At 41.9% G+C, this 11,193-nt stretch overlaps 1 protein-coding gene across 2 annotated transcripts; it reads left to right on the forward strand.

Moving 5' to 3' along the window:
* The first annotated feature begins 295 nt into the window (after positions 1 to 295).
* On the forward strand, positions 296 to 9,501 carry B3GALT5 (beta-1,3-galactosyltransferase 5). 2 transcript variants are annotated; one of them, XM_032448976.2, is made up of 3 exons: positions 296 to 436; positions 3,363 to 3,559; positions 4,197 to 9,501. In XM_032448976.2, exons 2-3 carry the CDS (start codon positions 3,543 to 3,545, stop codon positions 5,041 to 5,043), a joined length of 864 nt encoding a protein of 287 aa, XP_032304867.1. In that variant the 5' UTR covers positions 296 to 436; positions 3,363 to 3,542; the 3' UTR covers positions 5,044 to 9,501. The 2 variants fall into 2 exon arrangements, with proteins under 2 accessions (XP_032304867.1, XP_032304866.1); XM_032448975.2 differs by lacking the exon at positions 296 to 436 and having other exon boundaries at positions 3,419 to 3,559; positions 4,093 to 9,501.
* Positions 9,502 to 11,193: the final 1,692 nt, after the last annotated feature.

Below are 11,193 nucleotides of genomic sequence, written 5' to 3' on the forward strand. Positions count from 1 at the left end.
AATTCTCTCATTCTCCTAATTTGCTGAAAGAAATGAAATTCAAGGAGCTTATCTTGGCGAGTTTCGGCAAGCTCCAGGGTGTCCCTTTGATGCTTTCTAGATCACTCTGACACTCAGACAAGAAGTGACTCCTGGTGCTCCAGCAAAAGGCTGAACCTTCTGGCTATGGTGACTGTCCAAGCCCAATGGCAAGTGCCAAATGAGTTCAGGCATGTGCAAAGCAAAGGTATGTCCGACACGATACAGACCTGTGTTATCTTTTTCTTTTCTTCCTTGTTCGTTTTAGGCATGTGCCAAGAGAGAGCATGACTGCAGGCTGCTGTAACCCACATTGCTCCGGTCTCAGGCTTTAGTGCAAACTATGTTGGATATACACAGAGCCATAACACACTCTGCTGGGCAGGTTAAACAAACCACTCGTTAGGACACAAAACAGGTAATTTTTCTGCAATGCCCTACATAAAATACTTGACAGTTGTAATGATAGGAAATGGAAAAAACTTTGAGATAATAACAAACTGCAATTTCTGACTCAAATCAAAGAGAAAACTCAGATAGATTTGTGTTGTGATTTAAGCTGGCAGGCAGCTCAGCACCACACAGCTTTTTGCTCACTCCACCCACAGTAGGATAGGGGAGAGAGTCAGAAAAAAGGTATAACTCATGGTTGAGATAAAGACAGTTTAATAGGACTGAGAAGGAAAATAACAACAACAACAATAATAATAATAATAATGACAACGATGATGTAGAAAGAATATTTAAAATCAGTGATGCACAGAGCAGTTGCTCATTACCCACTGACTGATGCCCAGCCAGTCCCAGGCAGTACTTCATCCCAACAGTTAACCCCCACTTTTATTGTTCAGTATGTCTCCCTCTGGCCAGTTCAGGTCAGTTGTCCCTGTTCTGCCCCCTCCCAGCTCCCTGTGCACCCTTAGCTCCTTGTAGGCAGGGCAGTGTGAGGAGCTGAAATGTCCTTGGCTCTGTGTAGGTGCTGCTCATTATACAATTCAAATTGTTGGTTATTCCCACCCATCTTCAAATTTCTTTGAGATACGCACTGGACTTCCCCATCCTTTTGCATTCCTCACCAAATATACCCATGTTCTTGAGAAAAGCAATCTCACAGAAGGGCTTGCCTTTGCCTGAGGCAGGAATAATCCAGATTGTATTGCCTAGCACGTCTTCTACATGCACCACTGGGACTTTTTCCCTTCTGCAGTATGTAAATATTTTAACTGGGGAGAGCCAGCTCTATTGACAGATTCCTAAATGTTATCTAACCAGATAGTTTTTGGGTAATTGTGTATCCCAGTGCTTGAATGTTCCAGCACCCACTGCTCTTAGTGTAGTCTTAAACAGTCCATTGTATCATTTGATTTTCCCAGAGGTTTGTGCATGATAGGGGATGTGATATACCCACTCAAGGCCATGTTTTTTGCCCAGGTGTTTATGAGGTTGTTTCAGAAATGAGTCACCTTCTCTGACTCAGTTCTTTCTGGGGTGCTGTGCCACCACAGGACATGCTTTTCAAGGCCCAAGACAGTATTTGGGCAGTGGCCTGGGGCATGGGATCTCTTTCCAACCATCTGGTTGCTTCCACCATTGCAAGCACATGGTGTTTGCCATGGTGAGTTTGTGGGAGTGCTGTATAACCTGCCAGGTTTCCACGTATTTATATTTCAGCTGTCATCCTCTGTGCCAAAGAGGCTTTATCTGCTTGGCTTGATTAATCACAGAACATATTCTACATTCTTGAATAGCCTGTGTCAGTGATAAAGTCCACCCCTCAATCCCTAGACCATCTGTATGTTGATGGCCTTTCTTGATGGCCTGAAGTTTCACGGGCCCACTGAACTAGAAATATTTATGTTGCCAGTCCGATTTACCTGAGCCACTGCAGTCCTAGTGGCTCAATCCACCTGCTGGTTGTTTTAATGTTCCTCAGTGGTTCAGCTTTGTGGTACATGGGCATCCACGTGATTTACTTTTACAACTACATTCTCTACCCAGGCAGCAATATCTTTCCACACTGCAGTGCCCTGGATGGGTTTGCTTCTGTGCTGCCAGTTGTTCTGCTTCCATTGCTGCAACCACCCCCAGAAGGCATTTGCCACTATCCATGAGTAAGGTAGAAATCATGGGTTGAGATAAAGACAGTTTAATAGGACAAAAAAAGGATGGGAAAATAATAACAATAATAATAAATACAAAAGCATACAAGATAAAGTGATGTATAATGCAATTGTTCACCACCTGTTGACAGCTAGCCAGCCCCTACTAGGGGAAGAATATTAACTCAGATGAAACCAGGGCAAGCTTACTGCCAGAGGATTTTCTATAAAACCTAAGAGATTTTGATGCCAAAATACAGGGTGCTCTCCAAAATAATCAACAGAAAAGAGGTTTGATTACTATTAAGTCTCCACTGTTTCCTAGACCACCTTCTGTAGACTGTAACATTGCTAGGACTCTTCTGTGAAGATAAGTGCGTAGAAGCTGGAAATCTTGAAGCACAGGCTGTACTATTTGTCAGATGCCGGCCAAGGGGGAAAAATACAGGGAAAGTCAGATAATTTAGAAATTGTAGGCCTTGTCACACCTAACCTGTGTTGTAAAACAATATGCTTTAGACTGGATGGTGATGGCTCTGCAAAGTGCAGTCATGGCAGTGCTGTGCTAAATAAACATGACAGAAGCAGTTGTTCTCCAACCATTCTTTATACAGTAGCAATTTTCACAGTAAATATGGGAGAAAGTGCATCCCATTCACCCCACGTTGGATGGGGCCCTGGGTAGCCTAAGCTTGCAGGGGACAGCCCTGCTCACGGCACAGGTTGGGGCTGGTGTAGCTTGGGGAGTCCAGGCAGAACATTCCTGGTCAGAAGACAGAGATCAAATTTTCATGAAATCTGAGGCTTCCCAGCTCCATTTGTAGTGTTTTTGGTTTGGAAACCAGATCAAATTTGCTGTTATGAGCTGGGAGAAAAGGAATGGAATGCTTTCCTCCCAGTAAAAAATCCTTCACTCTGGTTCTCTGGAAGAGGAGCTGGTGAACCATAAGAATTTTCTCAGTTCCTTTATGGAGGTGTGTAATTCTTTTTGGCACTGTGATCTATTTGGCTTTTCTTTCATTGTTTTTCTCTTACAATTTGTACTAGGTTTGTAACCATGTGTGCAGCGCATTGATATTTTACAAAGATGAATGAGCTGTTACTGTTTGGAGCTCCTTCCCCTAAAGGATGGAGAAGTGTAGACTGCTTCCTTTTCACGTCAGCATGCCCTGCTGAGTCACCTACAGTCTGCAAAAAAAGAAAGATCCCAGTAACCTGACCCACTGCTTTGTCTTTTTTTCCAAGCAACTGGTCCAATGTCAAACATGCCGCTCATGGCTCCTCCAGCAGCAAGATCGGGAGCAGCTTCTGTATCTGTGCAAGAGACCAACAGGATGCAGAGAAGATGAAGACTGGAGGAACCTGCTTGGTTATGCCTGTTAATTGGCCAGGGCTGGCTGCCTTTGGGACCCAGACATTTTTCAAATGAATGGAGAAATACGGTATTTATTATTATTGTATACTGTTATTTTCTCTCATCTGGCATGAGTGTATATCTGCTGCTTCTCCACAGCCTTTCTTATGTCAGTGTTGATGAGTCAAAGGCATGCTAGGTAACGTGCTTAATGGGCAAATATTGGTGGTAGGTGGGTGGTTGGACTGGATGGTCTTGGAGGTCTTTTCCAACCTTGGTGATTCCATGATACTATGATTCTGTGCTGAAAGTAATGAGGAAGTGAGACTCATCAACCAGCATGAGCTGGTATTGGTGAGCCCTCTTGTGTGAGTACTTGAGGATATACTGTCTTGGGGCCAGGTTCAAGGAAGAACAAGTGAAAATTTGGCTGCCAGCAGTATGTCCTGTAGTAACTATCCTCAGAAAAATGTGTGTGGGCAAATGCCCTGAGACAGGTAGCTTTCAAAAAGGGATGACCTGGCTTTAAAACCCTGTGCAGTGAGTTTTGTATGCAGCACTGAAAGGAACAAGATTTTTTTTTTTTTTTTTTAATATGCCGTTCCTTCTTGTTTATTTCAGATGGATTTCAGAAAAGTCAAGGTGCTTGTTTGCCTTATGGGGCTCAGCTGTGCCAGCTTATGTTATTTTTACATGAATTTGACTGGACTCTCTATATTCTACAGCAAAAAACAAAGTTGCACACTACAAACATTTAGGAGAATTGAAGGAAACTTCTTGCATCTCCCAGATATAGATTGCCATAGGAACCCACCTTTCCTTGTCCTGCTTGTGACTTCGTCATCTAAAGACGTTGATGCCAGGATGGTCATCCGGCAAACATGGGGGAAGGAGAGAATGGTGGTTGGCAAGCGCCTGGTGACGTATTTCCTCTTGGGGACCCCTGTGAATGATGGGCAGCAGGCTGACATCAGTGCTGAAAGCCAAAAATACAAAGACATTATTCAAAAGGATTTTATGGACACATACTACAATTTGACTTTAAAGACCATGATGGGAATTGAATGGGTTCACCAGTATTGTAATCAGTCCAGCTTTGTGATGAAAACTGACACAGATGTGTTTGTGAATGTTTTTTACCTCACCGAGCTGCTTCTAAAGAAAAAGAGGACCACAGGCCTTTACACAGGCTTTCTAAAACTGCATGAGCACCCCATAAGGAAAAATGAGAGCAAGTGGAATGTGAGGATAGAAGAATACTCCGGTAAGACCTACCCACCATTTTGTTCAGGGACTGGCTATGTTTTATCCACCGATCTTGCTAGTCAGATCTATCATGTTTCGGAGAGTGTTTCATACATCAAACTGGAAGATGTGTTCATAGGACTGTGCCTTGATAAATTAAAAATTCAGCCAGAGGAGCTTCATTCAGAACAGACATTTTTTCCAGAAAAGATTCCATTCTCTGTTTCTCGCTTTAAGAAAATCGTGACATGCCATAAAGTAAGCTTATCCGAACAGCAGAGCTACTGGAATCAGTTACTGACAGAAGAACATGGGAGAGTGCTCTAGCACCTTCCCTGACTGAATTAACAAACTGAAATGCTTTGAATTTACAGGGCTGCACTTGACTCCAGCAAAACACTCTATTATAAATTCTAGATCCATCATGTTGAAGACATTTCTTATGGTTTAGTCCCCATTTCTGCCTCAGAGCATTGTGACATCTTTCTCTTCCATTCACTTCTACCTCTTTCCATCTCTTCTCTACATAGGCAAGTTTTGTTGTTGTTGTTTTTGTTGTTTTTTTTTTTTTTTATTATTATTATTCCTGGAAGATGCAGGCCCACAAGGCTCCCTTCTCCATGGACTAGCTCTCAAAATCATGCTGCTACCAGAGAGGGAATATTTCTGCAGTGCAAAAACAAGCAAAGAATAACAAGATACTTTAATTTACAGAAAATAATTGCACCCTCTTCCATGTCTCCCTTAAGACATTACTGCATGTGCTTCCATCTGGGCAGGCATTTAAGAAGAGTTGCTTGTAGCTGTCAAGATGTTCCCCTCCTGGCATAGGGAACTGTAGCCATGTACTTTCAGTGAGCTCTGTGTGGGCAGAACTGTGTAGAGGCAGAGATCTCCCATTCAGTCTACACAGATTTTCTTTCCGAGGTGGAAGTGCCCATGAAGCACTCTTGGGACAGGTTTAGGTATAGCAGGTTACTTTGTGAATGTGTAAGGCTACTGTATTATTTCCTTATGTGTACTTCCCAATGGAAATGATTAGGTGATATGGCTGGATCCATATCACAGAATCAACCACAGCTTGGTTGAGGTTGGCAGCGAGCTCTGGAGATCACTTGGCCTTACCCCTGCTCCCATAGGGACAGCCAGGGCTGAGTTCCCAGGCCCATGTCCAGGCAGCTTCTGAAGATCTCTGAGTAGGAGACTCCACAGCCTCTCTGGGCAGCTTGTGCCAGTGCTCTGTCACCTGTACATCACAGAATCCCCCTTCAGCCTTTTCTTCTCCAGGCTGAACAGGCCCAGCTCTCTCAGCCTTTCCTTGTAGAAGCAATGATCCTGACCCTTTGTCATCTCAGTGGTATTACAATGAACCTAGGAGATATGTTTAATGTTTGTGCTTTGCTTTGATGGATTGGAACCTACTATAAATGGTTGATCAAAGTTAAACTACAGTCCCTTACTGTAGGGAGATAAACAGTACATCTAATTCAGAAATTCTGATACAGCATTCTGTTACTTTGATTTTGTTTATTTTTCTTATTTCTGTTCCTTTTATTTAACATAGGGACAGTTGTGTGTCCTTTTTCACTTACCTGTGCCTGAAAAGCAGGATAAATATTTTCAGAAGGAACATGCCCCATCCTGATAGATGTTGAGAGTTATATTATGTATTCTGATGTAAAGTAAACCAAAGTCATGCGCTGCTTTTTGGCAACTGATAATGAAATATCTTTTATTTATTTATTCATTTATTTATTTATCTTGGTAGAAGAATAACATGATCTATTTTAAGTCGCCCATTCAGAAAATAGCCACGTGTACAGCTTTAGCAGGGATATGTCTAATCAGGTGGTTGGGTGGGTAGCAAAGGGGATGTTTGCCTTCCCCCAGCACATACATCCAGGCTGAACAAACAGCATCTCCAGATTGGAGGTATATCTGCCTTTGGACACAAAACCCTGTTATAGCACATTTGCTTTTGTTCTTGCCTTCAGTAGGTGCGAAAGCTTAGACTGAACAAGCCTAACAGCAGCATTTAAATCACTATTATTTCCATGTAACCTGTAGAAATGTCATTTTTCTTTGCTGTTCATTGTATGCAACTATTGTACCCAAGGTGCCAACTTGCTATTGTGCTACTGGAATTACTGCATTTAGTTCTGAGTCTCCCAGCATAAGAAGGACATGGACCTGTCCAGGGTGGTCTAGGAGAGGACACAGGGATGTACATCTCCTCTGAAGAAAGGTTGATGGTGCTGTGCTTGTTCAGTCTGGAGAACAGGAAGCTTCAGAGAAACCTTATAGTGGCCTTACAGTACCTACAGGGGTCCTACAGGGTTTGCATCTTAGGGTAGACACCTTATCAGGGAGCGTAGTGATAGGACAAGGTGTAGCAGTTTTAATACAAAAAAGGGGACATTTATAATAGATATAAGGAAGAAATTATTTGCTACGAGTGTGATGAGGCACCAGAACAGGCTGTCCAGAGAAGCTGCGGATACCTCATCCCTAGAGGTGAGGGAATGGCCTCAACTTGTGCCAGGGGAGGTTCAGGTTGGATATTAGGGAAAAACTTAGAAAGAGTGGTGAGGCACTGGAACAAGCTGCCGAGGGAGGTAGGGAAGTCACCGTCCCTGGAGGTGTTCAAGAAATGTTGAGATGTGGCACTGAGAGACATGGTTTAGTGGACAGTACTAGTGGTAAATGGTAGGACTAAATGATCTTAGAGATCTTTTCCAGCCTTAATGATTCTGTCATTCTAAGGCCAATTTAAAGAAAAATGTGAAGTATAAACGAGTGCTTTCAGGTCTCTCTCAGTACCCAGACTTGTAGAGTAGACAGTGCATCTTAATGTTCACCCTGGCCTCTGCTGGTACTCAAGTGAAATACTCTTAGAGCCCCTCGTGCATCTCTCATCCCATCTGTTCACTGCAGCATGTGCTTCACTTCCACCTCCGTGCCTGGCACCAGCTTTATCCCAGCTGTTAGGACCAGTCTAACCAAACTATCCCAGAGAGCCTTTGACTAGGCAGAAAGCTGTTTGTTTACATACAGATGAGTTTGCTTGTTATCTTCCACTTGGTGTTGAGATTCAAGAGGCACCTGGCTCCTGGGATGGTGCTGCTGCTGATCTTCTGTCAGTCTGAGCTTGTGGCCAAAGGATAAAGTCTTCCATCAGGAGACAGCTTTGTGGGATGTCTACTCTTAAATACATCTTACTTGAACAGATTGTGGCCTTGTATCATCACAGAAACGTTACCTATGATGGTAGGCTCTGCTAGCTTTCTTGTCTGCAGGTTTTATTTTAGTTCAGAAGCATTCCTAACTAACTGGGGAAGATGATGCTATTCTGTGTTAATCACATTTGCAGAAGCTACCCCTATATTTTCAGGGCTAAGTCCATTGTTACTGTGCCATTTGTTATAAGGTCCTCAGGCGTGTTTAAACAAAACACCCCATTCTGGATGTTGCTTCCAAGGAGCATATTTGAAATTTCTATGAAACCTCTGGAAAAATACCAATAAATTACTGCATTTGTAATATTTTGTCCCCTCCAAATATATATTATTAGGCATTTAATGGCGTATCTAACTGAAACATTTGCCTTGCCACCACTGAGTCTGCATAAGGAGAAAATCAGTGCAGAATGAAATGTTATGGATTTAGATAGCTTGTTCCCCTTCTTATTGCAAATTAGTTTTCAAAGTGAAAGTGCTACACATTAATTTTCTCAACATATAATTTGCTGCTAGCTCACAGAAACTGATTTCATAATCCTTCCCATTCAGTATGTTGCTTTGAATAAGAATGTAATAAATAAATAATTAAGTATACAGTATGATTCTGCTGTAAAAGGTGATTTAAGAAAACTAACCGATTGCACATAAGGTACATTTATTTGTTTATTCAAACACAGCCACCGAGCTTGTCAGTTTATATGTATCAGCTAAATGAAACTAGCTTTTGCTGCTTAGGCCATGGATCATGGCTTTTAACACAGTCAAAACTCTTTATTATCCTTTTGCCAAATTTTGTGTTTTCCTATGAAAGGCTGTCAGGAAAAGATTGGAAATACAACTAAGCAAACAAAGCACTGCAGTGTACATCTACTTATCTCTCTTTAGGTCTTTATAGATTGATATAAAAGCTTATAGAAATTGATAGCAGTTTATCTGCACAAGCCTAGAATTTTTTATGTTTCTTGGGAAGGAAGATCATTGGATCAATGAATAGATTTGGAAAATTACTCTGGAAACTTACTCCAGCTCTTCTCACTGAGGAACAAGGACTCCAGGAATCAACAGAGCTGTCAGTGTCTTAGAGTTGAATACTTCAACTCAGCATACTTCATATTTCCAACATGAGATGGGTTTTGGAACACAGAAAAATAAGCACTTTTTTTTTTTTGCAATTCTAAACATTGGTTAACATAACCTCAACATAGTTTAGGATTTTCTTATATGTCCATGAAAGATATCTGATTCAGCGTTACTGAGGAGGTATCGCCCTTCCTGTCTCTTTTGAGAATACGGGATAGATTTTAGCCATCAAACGTATGTATATTTACATATGCCTTATGTAAAAACTGAATGGGATACAAGGGCTAACCATCTATTGTGGATCTGGCAGGGACATTATTCTTCTTGGATGTGGGCAGGATACTGGGATAATCGTAATAATAATAAAAATAATGTGATAATGTTTGCATTTTTGGCATAGAACCTGAGAATGTTGATCTAACTATTCAGTGTATGATATTTTAATAAACTATTTTGTTACCAGAAATTTGTGTGTTAACATTTTTTCTGAGTGTGAATGTATTATCATTTTCAGTCATTTTTTCAGTCACAAAGGATTTTCTCCTCTTCCCTAGAATACTTAGTTTGTACTTCCTAAAATAGGAGTTGTTGGTCCCTCTTCCTAAGGCAAGCACAGAACTCCCATGAAAGACATGCAGTCCCGCCACACAACTCTCTTGTCTATTAACGATGTGCTTCAGGGAAGGGTACAGCTCTAAGTCAAAAGCTTCTGCAGACAAAACCTTAGTGCCAAGTGTGAGATTATTAAAACCATAACAAAGACACATATATGCAAGACATAGGACATCTTACTCTGAAAACCAGACCTGTATTTTGCACAGGTTCTGGCTGAGAAAACAGTTTTTTTTGTTTTTTTTTTCAGTCTGATAAAATAGGAGTGTAAGGCTACCCTTTAAAAAGTTTGTTTAAGTACACTTCCACTGGGAAACATAATTAGTTTCTTTGGTCGAGAGATCTTTTTGCCTCACATTTCACAAATCTGAAAGTCCATTATTTATGTGGAAAAATATCCAAGTTCCATCTCTGGATCTCTGCAACTGAGCCATTTACTGATATTCCTTGCATTTGGCTGCTGATCTACCCTGACCTTGTTTAATATATGGCTTTGGGTACAGGGCGAGAGGCACGTGTAATTAGCTTCCTATTCTTCTGTCGCCAAAAGCACTTAGAAATCAGAGCTGCCCTTACACTTACAAAACGTTGGCGTACAGCTGTAGGCACAGAATGTCATAAATTAGTTATGTGGTGTGATTTACACCTCCAGCTTGCAGATCTTCCAGGCAGCTACATTCCCTTCATGTTTAATTTAATTGTTATTGCTGCAACAGTGATTGTAAGTAAATGTTTGACTCTGGTACATAAAGGGACCTGAAGCTTCTACACGTGCTTCTGTTAACAAAGGTGCAATGAGGGAATTACAGGAGGAACAGAGCCTGGAGGCAGGAGTAGGAGTGAGCTGCTGCGTGTGTGAGCAGTGCAGCTTTCTCCTGCTGGGGCAAGGAGACAGCTAAGGAGTAGCACTGGTACTGGTGGGGAGAGCTTAGTGCTGGGGTGAGGATGTGTGAAGGCACCAAATGCTGTGCTCTCTTGGTCCCTTGATAGTAAAACACTGGTACAGGCAGCCCAGAGAGGTGGTGGAAGCCCCATCCCTGGAGACACTCCAGGTCAGTCTGGATGGGGCTCTGAGCACCTGGTGTACCTACAGATGTCCTTGCTCATTGCAGGGGAGTTGGACCAGATGGCATTTAAGGGTCCCTTCCAAATCAAACAATTATGTGATTTTGAAGGTTTTATCCCCTTATGCTTAGGCCAAGCCCTGCATGCTTCACAGGTATGTCATGGAATGGAACACTGATGTGGAATACAGATGAAAAACCAAGAAATCATGACAAGGTACAGCTTGAGGGGGAGGAGGTTTGCTGCCAGAGATCACTGTAACTGAGAGGTACTGCCTGCTTCAGCTTTGCTGAAGAAAATGGTACATGGGATCGGGGAGAAGACAGATTGGAAATTTTAGCCTAAAAATCTTCAAATATTCTTGAAGTCTTTCAGCACCCGTGAGTTTCCTGACCTCCTGGGGGGTCTTATTTTGCACATGAATATAATCATAATAATTTTTTACTGTTTGTAGGTAAGAGAAATACAAAATATGGCAGTG

The sequence above is a fragment of the Coturnix japonica genome, chromosome 1 (genome assembly GCF_054131305.1).
Source record: "Coturnix japonica strain WE chromosome 1, WE-NBRP24, whole genome shotgun sequence".
NCBI lineage: Eukaryota > Metazoa > Chordata > Aves > Galliformes > Phasianidae > Coturnix > Coturnix japonica.